General features: G+C 62.1%; 1 protein-coding gene across 50 annotated transcripts; it reads right to left on the minus strand.

Annotated features, from left to right (window-relative positions):
• Positions 1–1,876: 1,876 nt before the first annotated feature.
• On the minus strand, positions 1,877–13,955 carry LOC122433422 (glycine-rich cell wall structural protein 1-like). 50 transcript variants are annotated; one of them, XM_043456334.1, is made up of 40 exons: positions 13,833–13,935; positions 13,603–13,635; positions 12,700–12,729; positions 12,082–12,117; positions 11,876–11,905; positions 11,761–11,793; positions 11,608–11,679; positions 11,310–11,342; positions 11,153–11,206; positions 10,861–10,908; positions 10,437–10,469; positions 10,290–10,349; positions 9,316–9,378; positions 9,202–9,234; positions 9,054–9,083; positions 8,890–8,925; positions 8,094–8,123; positions 7,980–8,012; positions 7,855–7,890; positions 7,649–7,678; positions 7,250–7,285; positions 6,842–6,871; positions 6,740–6,772; positions 6,606–6,641; positions 6,246–6,275; positions 6,123–6,155; positions 5,302–5,355; positions 5,137–5,169; positions 5,023–5,061; positions 4,900–4,932; positions 4,772–4,807; positions 4,064–4,108; positions 3,743–3,784; positions 3,602–3,634; positions 3,120–3,188; positions 3,014–3,043; positions 2,630–2,743; positions 2,430–2,474; positions 2,273–2,326; positions 1,877–2,050 (listed from the first exon to the last, which is right to left on the minus strand). In XM_043456334.1, the coding sequence occupies exons 1-40, from the start codon at positions 13,897–13,899 to the stop codon at positions 2,043–2,045; spliced, it is 1,653 nt and encodes a 550-aa protein (XP_043312269.1). In that variant the 5' UTR covers positions 13,900–13,935; the 3' UTR covers positions 1,877–2,042. The 50 variants fall into 50 exon arrangements, with proteins under 50 accessions (XP_043312269.1, XP_043312281.1, XP_043312259.1 ...); XM_043456346.1 differs by lacking the exon at positions 7,855–7,890 and having other exon boundaries at positions 13,833–13,945; XM_043456324.1 differs by having other exon boundaries at positions 6,740–6,871; positions 13,833–13,944.
• Between the last annotated feature and the right edge of the window lie 1,217 nt (positions 13,956–15,172).

Below are 15,172 nucleotides of genomic sequence, written 5' to 3' on the forward strand. Positions count from 1 at the left end.
CCCCAAAGTGACTTTTTAAAAATAATTCTATTTATTTTTTGTTTCACTGGGTCTCTGTTGCTGCGTGCAGTCTTTCTCTAATTGCAGTAGAGTTGGGCTACTCTTCCTTGCGGTGCACAGGTTTGGAGCAGGCTTCAGTAGTCGTGGCATGTAGGCTTTGTTGCTATACGGCATGTAGAATATTCCTTGGCTAGGGATTGAACCCGCACTCCCTGCACTGGTGGTGGATTCTTACCCACTGTTCTCCTAGGAAAGTCCACGCGATGAGATTTTAAGAACCAATGTGTTCTTAGTCGCTCAGTCACATTCGATTCCTGCGACCCCATAGACTGCAGCCCGTCAGGCTCCTCTGTCCATGGGATTCTCCAGGCAAAAATACTGGAGCGGGTTGCCATTTCCTCCTCCAGGGGCTCTTCCTGACCCAGGGATCAAACCTAGGTCTCCTGCATTGCTCTTTACCGACTGAGCTTCTTTGAGGGAAGCCCAAAGAATCAATATTTCTATGAAAAGCAAAAGCCTATGATGATTCTCAAATAGAGCAAATTAAATGAGGTAGGCTAAGAGATATCAGGCTGGAATTCCAATAATGTTTACACAACCTCCTCAAGCTTGTGCATACTGCAGTCAGGTTTTGGTCTGTATCTGTTATCTTAAATCACTCCATAGAAAAACAATCTGAGTTCCTCCCTGGGTGGCAAATCCCATCAACTCTATTCAACTCAAATTCTTCAGTTAAGGTAAAACTTCACCAGATTGCAAGAGGTATAGACTGGGGGAGGCCTAGCTCAGAACAGAGACTTAAGGATACTGGTTCTGGGACCATCTAAGCCCCAGGTCAAAGTTCAGAAGAGCAGATCAAACCTCAGTTGTGCAACCTCCAGTCTGGACCCAGCCTAGGAGAATAAATTCGCTTCCACATTTCTGGGTGATTAAATTTATAATCATGGGATGAGGACAGGAAGCAATCCAGTAGCACTGATTACTGATACTGGATTAGTAACTAGCTTTTTAAAATGTTTGAAAGTGTTCAGTAATCTGAGATAGTAAACGTCTGACTGATTTCCAAGAACCCCTTAAGTGCTTAGGAAGAAAGTTGCTGGTTGGATTTGTACACACACACACCCCAACCCTGTTAAGAGATCAAGTAGATTATGTGCATAATTATTTGAAGTGTCTAAGGGAATTGAGTATCAGGCTTGTAAGGCATGCTAAATATTTAGGGAGATGCTGATCTGACAAATTTATAATCTAATTGAGTATTAATTTAAGAATGTGAAAGTGAGTTTTACATCCAAATTATAAGATGAATCAATACAATGATATCTGGAAGCAAGTATAAAGGCTTAAGAAAAATGAAATTTTTAGTGGATCATTTTAATAAGTTAATTATCAATTAAAACACAAGTAATGTATAATGTGGGCTTCCCAGGTGGCTCAGTGGGTAAAGAATCCATCTGCAATGCAGGAGATGCGGGTTTGATCCCTGGGTTGGGAAGATCCCCTGGAGGAGGAAATGGCAACCCACTCCAGTATTCTTGCCTGGAGAATCCCATGGACAAAGGAGCCTGGCTGGTTACAGTCCATGGGGTCACAAAGAGTGGGACAGGACTGACTCAACTGAGCATGCACGCAGTGTGTAGTGCACAAGTCCCCTAACCTGGACAAGGCTCCATCTCTACATTGTGACCACGAGTCGTCCCTGAGAGCAGGCCTGAATTTGTTCTGTGCTCATGCGGCTCCCATCTGGAGCACAGCCCCTGGCACACAGCTGTGTTGATGTTCGTTGAAGGAATGAATAAGGTGCTGGGTGGAGGCTGTAGGCCCAGGCGGTCCCCCAGCCCAGCTGGTGATCCCCCCCACACAGCACACAGAAGCAAACAGGGAAGCACACTGCCTTTATTGAGACTTCCAACCTGCAGGAGACCCCAGGCCAGAGGCCAAGCCGGAGGGTCTGGCCGGCCTTGCCTGAAGACCAGGCTCGCGTGCAGAGGCGCTCAGGACGGGCAGTGGGAGTGCTCGGGTGCTCAGCATTTCCCAAGCAGTCAGCGGCCTGGGCAGAGGCAGAGCAGGGCCCAGCTGAGTTCTGGCCCCTGTTCACCTCCTGGGGGACATGGGCCCTCTACCTGGGACCAGCCACCCACCAGGCACCCACAGGTGGCCTGAGAGCCACTATCTGTCCCTCCCACGGGTCGGGGTTGCCCCCAGTGCAGCCCGGAGGGGTGACGATGGTGGCATGGGGCGGCTGGGGGCGGGGCACTGAGTTCCCTCTCACCTCCAAAGCCATTTCCCAGCGGGCCATTGCTGCCTCTCTTCACCTCAGGGCCTCCTAAGGCACACAGACAAGCCAGGGCACCAGGGTCAGCAGAGGACTTCGAAGTCCTTCTGCTCACCCCCAGCTTTACCCAAGGCCCTGGGAGACCGCTACTCACCCAAGGGCCCAGGGCCCAGCTCTGGCCTCAGCTGCCCATAGGGCCCTGGGGGAGGGATGGAGGTGAGGATATGGAGTTCCTCCTGCCCACCTCTACGCCTGCTGCCATGAGTGCCCCCCTCCCTCTCTGCAGGGCAGTGAGGTGGGCCCAGAGCCCAGTTCAGACACCCCCCAGCAACACTCTTCCACACACCCCATTACCTGGTTGACTCCCGACCTCTGGGTATGTGCCTCCAGCCCCGTATCTAGGCTTCAAGGCAGCCCCCCAGGGCCCGAGGGAGGGCCAGGGAAAGCCCCTCAGGCCCCCAGCCTGACCTGGAGGAGGAAAGCCAGCTTGGGACCGCTGCCCACTGGAGCTGGGTGTCCAGGATGCGCCGCTTCTCCCCGGTTCTCAAAGCCCCCCGCCTGCCTGGCCTAGTCCCCACCGCCCTTGCTAGGGTCCCCTCTGCCCTCTCAGCGTGTCTTACCATTTCCTCAAGGGCCTGGAGTGGCCACTTTGGGGAGCACGAGGGCGGCCTCCCCATATCATGAGAGAAACAGCCCTTTCCCCGCCCCCTTGCACTCGGTCACCTGGGTCCAACTCACCGTTCAGAAAGCCATCGGCCCCCGGGAACCCTGGAGGACGAAAGACAAGGTCAGAGACACGAGCACCCCCGAGCCTAAAGCCCCCCTCCCCAGCTCCCCCAGGCACCTGGCTGTGGGTGGGCCTCAGGGAAGACCCCAGCTCCCAGACCACCGTTGCTGTTGCCATAGCCCAAGCCTGCAGGAAAGCGGTGGGAGGGGGGCTGGTTGGGGAGGGGCAGGGGGCGGGGGGGTGGGGCAGGGTGAACTGCTCACGGAGAGACGGGGGGCACAGACAGACAGACTGACTCAGAGGCAATCTAGAGAGGGCCTCCCACAATCCTGCCCCTGCAGGCAGCTGAGGGGGACAGGCCAGCTTCAGGAAGCCATGCCTCCCCCAACCCCGGGCACCTCCTCCCCACCTGCTCAGTCCTCACTCTATTCTAACCTGAGACAGGACCCACCGCACAGGCTCGCTGGGTCTGTGTGGCCCAGCGCTTAGTACGCGAGAGCACGGTGAGTACAGACAGAGACAGACACACAGACAGACAAGCCGTGCTCGCCGTGAGGGGGGTGAAACTCATGCCCAACATGGGGGCCCAGGGGGCTCACCGACTTTCTGGGGCCTGAGGCCCCCACCAAAGCCTGGGGGAGAGGAGGCTGGGTCAGAGATAACCTTGGCTTCCCGGGCAGGTGGAGGCAGGGGAGGGGAAAGGGAGGGAGCGAAGGGGAAGCTCGGAAGGGCCTCCTCACCCAGTCCTGCTCCTGGTCCGTAGCCATTTTGAAGCTGGTACCCTGTGAGGGGAATGCAGGTGAGTGGGGAGGACCCCGGCTTGCCCTCACTGCCTGGGGCCCGCATGTGGACCTTGGGGACTCTGAGGCAGAAGGGGCTCTCCTCATCCCCAGGGAAGGGAAATCCGAAGACAAGAAGTAAGAAAGCAGCATGAGAGGCTGAGGGTAGACTCAGGGAGGGACTTCCTGGCCTTAAGGCGCCTGAACACCTGAGACGGGCCAGGGAACAAGGGAGATGGAATGGCATAATCTGACATGGAGAGGGAGCAGACAGACACAAACCTGCTTCCTGAGGTTTCGGTCCCCACTGGAGGGCCGGAGTAGGCACTAGAAGGAAGGCCAGGGGACAGGAGTGAGCCAGTGGCGAGGTGGGTGGGGAAGGCCTCAGGAAGCCACGGGGGAAGGGCTGGGGCCTGGGGGAGCCGTCATGCTGGCAGTCACACGGGGTCTCAGGGCCAGAGCTCAGGCTCTTCTTCACTGACTTCCTGGAGATCGGGCCTGGGGGCTTCTGAGTGGTCCAGCCAACCCCAGCCTCTCCTGGGACTAAGTACCCACCATGGCCGCTCAGGCCCCCTAATCGGCACTGACCTGGGAACTTGCCATCCTGCCCTGGGAGAGGGGGCTGGGATCTCAGGCCCCAGCCACCCCCTTTATCAGAAGGGATCCCTGGAGTGGGAGGCTTGGCAAGAACCCCACCACTGCAGGGACCTAGATGGGGAGGAAGGGAGAGGGCAGTGACCCAGGCCGGCGGCGCCTCCAGGCTGCCCTCCTGGCCTCCGCCTGGTCAAGCCACGGCCTGCGGTGGCTTCTAGGGCAGAAAGGTGCTGCCGGTGGGGACAGTGGCCGTGTCATAAAAAGCCCAGTTCCCATGGGTCAGTCTGCTCTGGGGACAAGGGGACTCAGCCGCCTGCTGTGGTTCCTGTTGTCGCCCACCCCGCCCCATCATCCAGCAATATCCCCCCACTTCCCTCTGTTTCCCCCCTGCCTCACCTGGCTGGGCCCCCAGCCCATTGCCGTTGCCATATCCTGGAGAGAAAAAACGGATGTGAGGGGCATTGGGTGGGGGGGTCTGAAAGGAGAGGCAGGAGGAGGTGCAGGACAGGGAGGAGAGGGCTCACCTGGCTTCTGAGGTTTCAGACCCACTCCGAGACCTGTGGGGGAGACAGAGGGTACCTCAGGCCCAACCAGCCCTCCCTGAGGAAGGAGCGCTCTCCTCGACCCCAGGTCCCCACCAGACTCACCTGGGAGGAGCTGCGGCCCGTTCCCCAGCGGCAAGTATCCTGGGAGGAAGCGGGGGCATGAGGGCAGGGCCCTGGAGACTTCAGAGGGGGCAGAAGAGAGGGGGATGAACTCACCTGGCTTCAGAGGGCTCACGCTCCCTCCCAGGCCTGTAGGGAGACCAGCAGAGGCTGAGTGACGTGGACCCCACTCTACCCCTCCTTTTCCCCAGGACCCAGCTCTTCGCCCACTGGGGTCACCTCCCCACCCCCCAGAACTCCAGGCCTGCCCCTGCCCCGCACCTGGCTGGGCCCCTTGGCCTGGGAAGGCTCCAGCTCCCAGCCCATTCCTGTAAACTGGAGAGACAGAGGCAGGGGTTACAGGAAGAGCAAGGGCAGGAGGAGCCGGTTTCTGGGCGTAGAGAGAAGGCGGGGTCCGATCCTGACAGCAAGCCCAGGGCCACCGGGCGGTTCTCAGACTGCACCAGGGGCCCTGCAGTGTGACTCGAGCCTGCCAGGGTCGACCTGGAGATGACAGTCACGGGCTCAGTCCCAGAAGACTGCTCCCCACCCTCCCCCGCCCCACATTTTGGCCACCAGGTTCCCGTCCAAGTTGTCACCTGTGCTTCTGACCAGCTGGCTGAAGATCAGAGATTCCCACAACCCCCTCCTTGGGGAGGGGTTTGATTAATTTGTTAGAGCAGCTCACAGAACTCAGGGAGACATCTTACTTATTAGATAATAGAAAATATTAGATAATAGAAAAGCAGGGACTAGACACAGGCAGGCACTTAACTTCTCCCGTCCCCTGAGCATGCCACTCCCAGCGCCTCCACGGGGTCATCAGCCCAGTGTTGTTATTTGCTCAGTCATAGACAACTCTTTGCGACCCCATGGACTGTAGCCGCCAGGCTCCTCTGTCCAAGGGATTTCCCAGGCAAGAATACCGGAGTGGGATGCCATTTCCTTCTCCAGCAGATCTTCTCTACCCAGGCTCAAACCCATGTCCCCTGCATCTCCTGCATTGGCAGGTGGGTTCTTTACCACTGCACCCCCTGGGGAGCCCTGTTTCCTCTTAGGAATCACATGATCACAGGGCAGGTAAAGAGAAAAGGAGGGTTTACCTGGCTTCTGAGGCTTCATGGCCTCAGCAACTCCTGGAGAAGAAGGAGGTGGGAGCAGGTGAGGGACCATGACCCGCTCTGAGCCTCTATCCCGCCATCTGCCCCCAGCACCCACTCCTGTACCTGGGCCATAGCCGACGGGAGCTGCAGGTCCTGTGAGGACGGGGGGAGAGGCTGAGGGGCACAAGAGGCTGGAAACTGGGTCCCCCTTCCTCCCAGCGTAGGGACCAGAAAACTTGACGCCTGCTCTGCTACAAGGCCACCCTCTCCAAGGAGCCCAGGAGGGGCGCCTCAGAGCAGGGTCTAGGCCCTTGCCCCCTCCTCTCTCCTTTTCGCCCAGCCTCCAGCTTCTCCCAACCCCTCAGTTCTGAGCTGGGGGGCCGGTGGGGACCTCATCACCCATCCCGACCCTCAGAGGCCTGGAGGGAGGCAGGAGAGGATACCCAGGCACAAGACCTCCACCCCAGAGCCCACCAGTCTCACCCGGCTGGACGCCCAGTCCGTTGCCGTTCCCAAATCCTGGGGGGCGGGGGGGGGAGATTGAGGTGGGTGTGTGAAAGGAGGCAGGGAAGTTCAGGGTTTGGGGAGACGGGGAGAGGAGGCTAAGGCAGGCTCACCTGGCTTCTGCGGCTTCATGCCGGCCGCCAGGCCTGGTGAGAAACACAGAGTGAGTGCGGGCCCCCGGGCCGCCGCGGCCTCCCTGGGCAGGGCCCCCCTACCTGCTCCATAGCCGTTGTCAGCCGCAGGGCCTGTGCAGAGTCGGGACGGGGGGTGGGGGCGGTGATGAGACTAGTTGTGAGGCTGAGGGGTGAGGCCAGCACGGGAGCCCCTCGGTATTGCCCCCTCCTCTCCCAGGGTCCCTGGTGCCCCCAGGACACCCTCCGCTTGTGAAGCAGGCCGTGGAGTCACGGATCTGAGGGACCCAGGAGGGCCAGAATGTCCTCCTCTCCTCTGATGCCTGGGGTTTCCCACCCCCTCTAGGCCTGGGGAGGCAGGGGGGGCTGACATGGACTCCTCTAGGCCTCGCTGGACCCCCAGGCCCCAACATTCAGTTTCCCTGTGGCCCCCACCTCTCATATCCCTGCTCCCTCGTCACCCCCTGAGGCCCTGGGCCCAGCTGCCCTCACCTGGCCTGGCTCCCAGTCCGTTCCCGTTACCATATCCTGGGGAGGAAAGTGGGGCGGCAGGCAGTGTTTGAAGGTGAACCCCTTCAAAGCAGGAGGGAGACGAGGCAGAAGGTCTCCCCCTCCCCCAGCTTTGGAGGCCAGCCTCGTTTGCCCTCTACCCAGAGCCCAGCCCCTGCCCCCTGGTCCCCTGCCCTGGGGAGGCCCACACCCAGATCCCCAAGCAAGGAGGCAGAGGGTGGGGGTGCTTGGATTCCGGGGGTCCATGGATAGAGACAAGGCCAGGGTAGGACTCCCCTGGTTTCTGGGGTTTCATGCTCCCCACGAAGCCTTAAGACATGGGAGCAGGTGAAGGGCCCAGAGTCCCCATCCCGGGCACCTGAGGGCCGCCTCTGCTCCTACCTGCTCCATATCCCTGCGGTATTGCTGGGCCTGTGGGGAGAGGAAGGCTGAGCTGGGCAGATTTGGGGTCCGGCTGAGGTGGAAGTCAAGCCAGAAGGCTGGAATCCTGGGGGTTTCCTCCCAGCACCCCTCAATCATTCCCCTGCCCTCATGAGACCTGGAAAGGACACCAGCATGTGGAAGCCTCCAGATCCCACCACTCTCACCTGGCTGAGCTCCCAGGCCATTCCCGTTCCCAAATCCTGGGGGAACAGATGGAGGTGGAGGTGAGGGGGCAAGGGGCCTCAAACTCCAGGTCGGGGACAGAGACACAGGCGGGGCTGAGGCTCACCTGGCTTCTGAGTGTTCACACCCCCTCCAAAGCCTAGAGGAAAATGGAGAGCAGGTGAGGGACCACCCCGGAGCTCCAGCACCCCGACACCGGCTTCTCCCAACCCATCAGTACCTGCTCCGTAGCCATTCTGAGCCGGGGGGCCTGTGGGGGAGGAGGGGTGAGAAAGGAGATTGGGGCCCTGGCTAAGGTGGGGGGAAAGTGTTAGTCACTCAGTCACCTTGGACTCTTTAGACCCCATGGACTGTAGCCCACCAGGCTCCTCTGTCCATGGGGTTCTCCAGGCAAGAATACTGGAGTGGGTTGCCATTTTATCCTCCAGGGGATCTTCCCAACCCAGAGACTGAACACAGATCGCCTGCATTGCAGGCAAATTCTTTATCATCTGAGCCACCAGGCAAGCCCCAGTGGCCCCCTACAGAGCCTGGCCAAAACCAGGGTCTCAGAGGCTCTCTCCGAGCCCCTCTGAATCCCTCATCAATCCTGCCCCTCAAAGGTCTGGGGGGGATGGGAGAGGACCCCCCAGATATGGACCCCCCACCCCACCCCAGCTGGGCAGGTCCTCGTCCTGGTGTCCAGCCTCCCTGTGGAGCCTGAAAGCCATCCCGCCTGCCTGGGGTCCCCCCAACTGGTGTTGCCCCCACCCCCACCAACCAGCAGAAGGGGGACTCCTTGACATCCCCTCACCAGCCACACGCTCTGTTCTCAGCACGGGCTCTTGCCACCATGGCCCGTGGCCACTTCCAGAGCCTGTTCCCTCTCTGGCCCTCTCTCTGGGATGCCCTAGCTCCAGATTTCTCAGTGGGGCACAGTCTGCCTCTGGCCCCTCCTCCCCAGAATGTGCCGCCCCCCAACCTGGCTGCCGAATGAGTATCTGCAATGGAACCCCAGACTGGACGGCGGGTCTCACCTGGCTTCTGAAGTTTCAGCCCTCCTGCTCCAAGGCCTGGGGATGAGGAGACGGTCCAGCGAGTCCACCCGGATCCCGTCTTCCATTCAAGCCAGAGTCAACCCCCTCCCCTTCATCCACCACCCCCTGGGTGAGCCCTGCAGCCCTGGAGCTCTAGGCCTCACCTGGCTGGGTGCCGTCCCTGGTCCCGAATCCTGGGGAGATGGAGCGAGAGGCCTGAGACTGAAGCAGGGCTTGAAAGGAGCACAGATACAGAGAGGATGGACAGACAGACAGACCGACCAAGAGCCGACAAGGCAGAGCAGGACTCACCTGGCTTCTGGGGTTTCCCGCCCCCTCCAAAGCCTGAGGAGAGACCCACGGGTGAGGGACCCTGGGGCGCCCCCTCCGGGCCTCCCCCCTCAACTCCCCCGGCCCCCTCTCTACCTGGTCCAAAGCCATTTGGAGCTGCAAGACCTGTGAGGGGGGACACAGGAAATCCAGACAATGCTGACTTGGGGGTGAGCCCCAGCCTCCCGCCATGGCCTCCCCTAGACCCCTGCCCTCCCCCCCAATTCTTCTATCCAGCCTCGGTAAGTTCACAAGAGAGGTCCCCGTGGGGACCTGTGCCACAAAAAGGGCTGGGGAGACAGCGGCGGCTGAGACAGGAACCCCAGATCCAGCATTCCTCCTTCTGGCCCCGAAGACTCCTGGGGTCTTATCCACACTGATCCCACTCTGACTGCTGCGCCCCCCAACCCCCCTGCAATGCCAGCAGCCTCCTCCCCAAGTTCTGCTCCAGGTAGACCAGCTCTTTCACTCCCAGCTTAAAACCACGGAGGTGAGTCCCCCAGCTAGGTTCACGCCCCGCCTGGCCTCCAGCCCTGGGCTCTGCCCTCTGGCTTTCCGCCCTTGGTGGGTTCTCCGCCAAGTCCTGACCTCAGTGTGCATGGCTTGGGCACTCGGCCCAGCAGGCCTACAGCCCCTAGGCTGACGGGCATGGGGTCTGCAGTGCACAGTCAAGGCCGGGCTCAGGCAGGCACTAGGGAAAGGTGGTGGAAGGACTGAACCCCAAAGAGGCCCCTGTTAGGAGTCCAGAGTGGGGCATGGCGGTGACCCCTCCCTCCCCCAGCAGCCTGGGCCCTAGCCTCCCTCCCTGGCTGGGACCCCAGGCCACGCCAATACGCTCTCTGAGCCATGGATGGGGACACAGGGGAGGACTTGGGGTGGGGACAAGGGCAGGGAGGGGCAGGAGCCAAGTCTCTGTCTCACCTGGTTTCTGAGGTGTCACGCCCCCTCCAAAGCCTCGTACCTGTGGACCCCTCCCAGCCCCTACTCTCCCCCATAAATGAGTTTTCTGCCCTCCCCAGCCCCTCCCCTTCCTCCTCCCCAGCACCCCAGTTTGGCCCTGGCGCCCTCACCTGGCTGGGCTCCAGCTCCGGGGAAGGCCCCAGCCCCCAGCCCATTCCCAGCGATGGGTCCTGGGGAGACGGAGCAGGAGGGAGTAAGGGGGGGGGAGGGACAACTGGGGGGGGAGGGCAGGGACCTAGGGACAGGGTGGGGCTCACCTGGCTTCTGAGGCTTCACGCCCCCTCCAATTCCTGAGAAAGAGACCCAGATGCGGTGAACCCCGAGCCCAAGCCCACCCACCAGCTCCCCCCAATCTCCATCATCCCCAACCCCATCCCAGACGACTCTGAACCCTGGGGCCTGTGGGGAGAGGGAGGTGGGGTCTGGGCTGCCGGGGGTGGGCCCACATCTCCGGGGGTGTCCTCACCCCATGAGCGGGGCACCCCCAGCACAGTTCTCAGACACTTATTCCCAGAGAGGGGCCGGGGAACCTGGACCTCACCCCAGCCCCGGGGAGAGACAAAGAGGCCGACGCTGACCCAGCCAGCCCCTCCCCTAAGAGCGGGGGCGAGACTCTGGGCCCCCCTGGCCTGCCCCTCCCTGCAACCCTGCCCCCCCCACCCCACCCCCACCCACGCTCACCTGCTCCGGGAAAAGCCCCAACACCGATACCATTTCGACCCCCGAATCCTGCGGACAGGAGGTGAGGCCGTTAGTCATGGCTGGGCAGGTCGGGGCTCACTCCGGGATGTGGGGGGACCGCCGGGACGGGGGCGGGGCTCCCCGGGCCGCGGAGGCTCCACGCCCCCGCCCCCCCAGCTGCGCTCCGTAGCCCCGCACGACACTACTCTCTCCCCGACGGGTTCCCCATTCCAGCTCCGCAGGCTCCCTCCCCCATCCCTGGACCCCAGGGCGGTGCCCCAGGCGCCCTTACCTGGCTGGGCTCCCAGCCCCGGGAAGGCACCAGCTCCCAGCGCATTTCCGTATCCTGGAGACAGAGAGGAAGGGTGGAGGGGATAGGGGCCGGGGCCGGGGCGGGAGGATGGGGAGGCGATCTGAGGGCCATCACACGGTCAGGAAGCGGGGCTCACCTAGCTGCTGGAGTTTCGGCCCCCTTCCAAAGCCTGGGGGGAGGGGCAGTGGTTGAGGGGACCCAGGGACCCAGCCTCTTCCTGGGACTCCATGAGGGAGAGGTAAAGGGGGGCATTTGGGGTCCCAGCTGAAGGGGGGGGCGACTCCATGTTCTCTGTTCCCCAAACTAGACCACAGGATCCTTTATGGACCTTGCCTCTGCCCTGGGGGAGCCGGGGAGAAGCCCCTCCCGAGGGTGACCTGCTGTACCCCTCGCACCCCTCTCTGCTATCCACACCTGTCCTTCCCCCACCTCACCTGGCTGGGCAGCAGCACCCGGGAGGGTCCCGACTCCCAGCCCGTTCCCGTTCCTAAACCCTGGAGAGACACCTGGGGAGACAGGGCCGGGGGATCAGGGAGGAGAGGAGAAACGGGCACAGAGCCGGGAGGGTCAGGTAGGGTGAGGCTCACCCGGCTTCCGGGGCTTCGCGCCCCCTCCAATGCCTGAGAAGGAGACAGGGGTCAAGGGAGGCTCTCGGGACACCCCGTGTCCGGGCTGCCCCGAGAATCCTGGCCCCACCTCTACCTGTTCCGTAGCCATTCTGAGCTGGAGGGCCTGTGGGAGAGTAAACCATGAACCGGGTAGGTTTAGGGTGGGGGTGCAGCACCTTGGACCCCACCAGAAACAGCAAACCTGACAGCTCCCTATCTGGCCCCCACCCCCGGAATCATCCATCCTGCCCTCCCTTCCGAGGCCTGGGAGCCCAGCCCCCCTCCCCACCCTCCACTCACCTGGCTGGGCTCCCAGCCCACGCCCATTCCCGAAACCTGGGGGAAGAGAGCGAGGTGAGGGGTGGGAGAGAAAGACAGGGAGAGGGGGAAGAGCTGGGGCCGGGCCGGGCCCACCTGGCTTCTGCAGTGTAATACCCTTTCAGAAGCCTGGGGGAGACCCGGTGAGAGCCCCTAGACGCCCCCCACCCCTCAGCCGTTCCGAGCCTGATGACTCAGCTCCAGTGTCCCTTCCAAGGAAGGGGGAAGGCGTGGGGGTGCGGGTGGGGGGAGCTCCTGTGAGCCCAGGCCCCTTCCTCCCTTCCTCTGCTCAGAGCCACCCCAGGGGCCTGGGGTGCACGTCCTGGAGCTGGCTTCTGCGGGCAACCAGGGAACAAGCAAGGAAGGAAAGACTTGAACCCTCAGGCGGGTACTGGGTGACCTGACACCAGAATGGCCTTGGTAGACTCCTGATGGACTCCTGGGGGGGTGCGGGAGGTGGTGAGAAGGAGGAAAGGACAAGGAAGACACTGCAGGAAGGGCGGCAGGTGGGTTTCTGGGGGGAGCAGCAGCACGGGGGTCCCCGAGTGTTTCTGAGATGGCTGCCTCCCCCAGACCCAAATCCCATTTCCCATGCCTCACCTGCTCCTAGACCACTGGGGGGGCCGTAGCCTATGGGGGGAAACAGGGAGGTGAGCGGGGGTGGGGCAGGAGGGGCCAGGAGCGAGGGTGCCCATTGCCAGGACACAGAGGGCCCCCCGCCCACCCCCCACCAGCTGTACCTGATCAATAGCCATTGGAGCCTCCTAAGGCTGTGGGGTTGGGAGGAGGGGGCACTTAGGGGGCAGCAAGGAGCTGAGTCTGCATGCTCCCTGCAAAGCAAGAGGGTGCCCCCCCCACCGCCCCGGCCTCAGGCTCCACAGGGGTCACTGCAGGGTGAGCAGACTGGTGGCAGGGAGCGGAAGGGTCCCTGGTGAGGAGGGAGGGCTCTGGGCCACACCACTGGGGGCGGATCCCTGGTATTCTGCACCCCTCACCTCTGTCCTTACTTGAGCACCCCCCTGGAATCCCATTCTCTTTGTCCCCCCTGTCCCCCAGTCTTGCTCTCCTGCAGTTCAGCTGTGTCAGCTCTCAGGAGGGAGCCCCAGGTCCCTGGAGGGACACCCCGCCTAGCTCACCCCCGTTTCCTGCCTCGCCTTCCCACCTCCAGGCCTTTGCCTCACCTCACTGCTGGCGGCAGGTAAGGTCCTTTCCCTTTCCTGTTGCAACCTGCCCCCACCCCCACCCCCTCCAGGCCCTTCCTCCTCTGGCTTCTTTTCCTCACACAAGTTGAGGTTCTGCCCTCTCTTAATTCTCCTCCAAGGGTGCAGGGTGTCTGTGTTTCTCACACTTGATCTGACATGAACAAGGCCACCTGCCTTGTCTTCTCTGGGGCCCCCAGATCTGGATCCCAGAGCAGGGACTTCCCCCAGAGAGCCCCCAGACCCCTGCGAGGGAAAGACCAGACCCTCTTCCTTGAGCCCAGAGCCTGGAGGGTCCACTTACCTTTCCCCAGGCCCAGAGACGATGGAGGGACCCCTAGGGGAGCAAGCCGGGTGCCAACTCAGGGTAGGGACCCCGGGGACAGAGAAGGGGCAGGTCCCAGGTGTCTGTCCCCCAGCCTTCCCAAACCCTGCCCCAGCCCAGACTTCACAGACCCTCCCCTCCCTGTTTCTGGGGCCCAGTGCTCCCCCGACACCCCCAGACCGGCCGGCAGCCCCACCGCCGGTGCTCACCGCCTTGCAGGCTTTCAGAGGTCAGGCCGAGCAGGAGAAGGGCTGCAGGGAAGGCCCAAGCGCTCATGATGCCGGCAGAGTGGGAGGGCACCACCCTGTGGGCCTTTAAACACCCCTGCTGGGTGGGGGCCAGGGGCTCCACAGGGCTGGCAGACCCCAGGGGGCCAACTCAAACCTCCCGCTGGTGCAGGCGATCAGCCCCGGCCTCCTCCCTGCCCCACCCCTCATCCATCACGGGTGCTGACAGCCGGGACAGGCCCCCACCTAGCCCCCTGAGGCTCCTCCACCCCTATCAGGGGCTGGGGCCCTGGCAACAGGCCTGGAGGCTCAGCTGCTCCCCCGCCATTTGGCGAGGGGAAGGTGGGCACCCCAGGCCCAGCCCAAACACAGCTGGGGGTGAGAGGGGAGCCAAGCCCAGAAACGTGGGTGTGGCTGGCAGGGGACCCTCTGAATGAGTTAGTGTGTTACAGCAAAGAGGCAGTGTTACAGGGGCAAGTGGCCCAGGAACAGGGTAGCACATCAGGACCTCATCACTCTCCCACAAGCGGACGTGTGCGTGATGAGTCCACTCCATCTCTTCCTGGAGACACCAGGCAGCGACCACACCAGGAGACGCCGAGTGTCTCTGCCCCCAGCTGAGCCCGGACTGGCAAGCGTGGGCCTGAGCCTCCCTTTCACGAGGGACAGTGACACACGGGGGTGGGTGACATGCACTCAGCCCAATTTAGTTTCTCGAAGGCTCGGCAGGGGCCCATCCGCTGCATGAGCCACCCCCCACCCCGCCCCCAGCTTCACCTCCGTCTCCTGCTCTGCTCCATCGCACTGACTCTGACTTTAGGGAGAGAATCTGGGTTGGGGGAGCTGCTTAAGCTGCAGGGGACACAGAGGTGCAAGAAGGTTGCCTTGCGGTGGATGAGCCTGGAGCTGGGGCCTGGGGAAGGGGTTTGGTGGAGAGCTGAGTCCTGGAGGCCGGGATTGGCAGGCCTGAGACATGCCAGGCATGGGGGGTCTAGACCCCAGTCCCCCCTCCTCCTGTGGGCCCCCACTGGGCTGGAGGGGGACAGCGGTGACTCAGGGTCCCTGGACCTTAGTCCCGAAGGCTCCACTCTCTGTCTGCTGGCCTGCCCCCTGCCCAGCCAGCCCCTCCTGGCATCTCGAGCTGAGGAGTCCAGAGTCCAGCCGGCTACACTAGGCAGCCTGGCAGGGTGGGGAGTGGAGAGGGGCTACAGTGAGGAGTGGGCCAGGTGGAGGGGGTGCTTTTTGGGGTGAGGCCTCTGAGCCCATGACAAGGGGGCCGGGCTCAGCCATAGTGGAGGGTGGGCTTCTCCCAGGTCCTCCTC

The sequence above is a fragment of the Cervus canadensis genome, chromosome 32, assembly GCF_019320065.1.
Source record: "Cervus canadensis isolate Bull #8, Minnesota chromosome 32, ASM1932006v1, whole genome shotgun sequence".
Classification (NCBI taxonomy): Eukaryota; Metazoa; Chordata; class Mammalia; order Artiodactyla; family Cervidae; genus Cervus; species Cervus canadensis.

What these genes read in the sequence shown, in the direction of transcription:
- LOC122433422 (XM_043456324.1), bottom strand. Translation starts at nt 13,899, where the DNA reads ATGAGCGCTTGGGCCTTCCCTGCAGCCCTTCTCCTGCTCGGCCTGACC. An exon ending in TGGCCTGGGAGCTCAGCCAG is followed by an intron (nt 7,679 to 7,854) that starts GTGAGAGTGGTG and finishes CTCTCCCCACAG; the next exon opens with GCCCAGCAATACCGCAGGGA. An exon ending in TCTGAAACCTCAGAAGCCAG is followed by an intron (nt 4,808 to 4,899) that starts GTGAGCCCTCTC and finishes TTTTCTCTCCAG; the next exon opens with GATATGGCAACGGCAATGGG.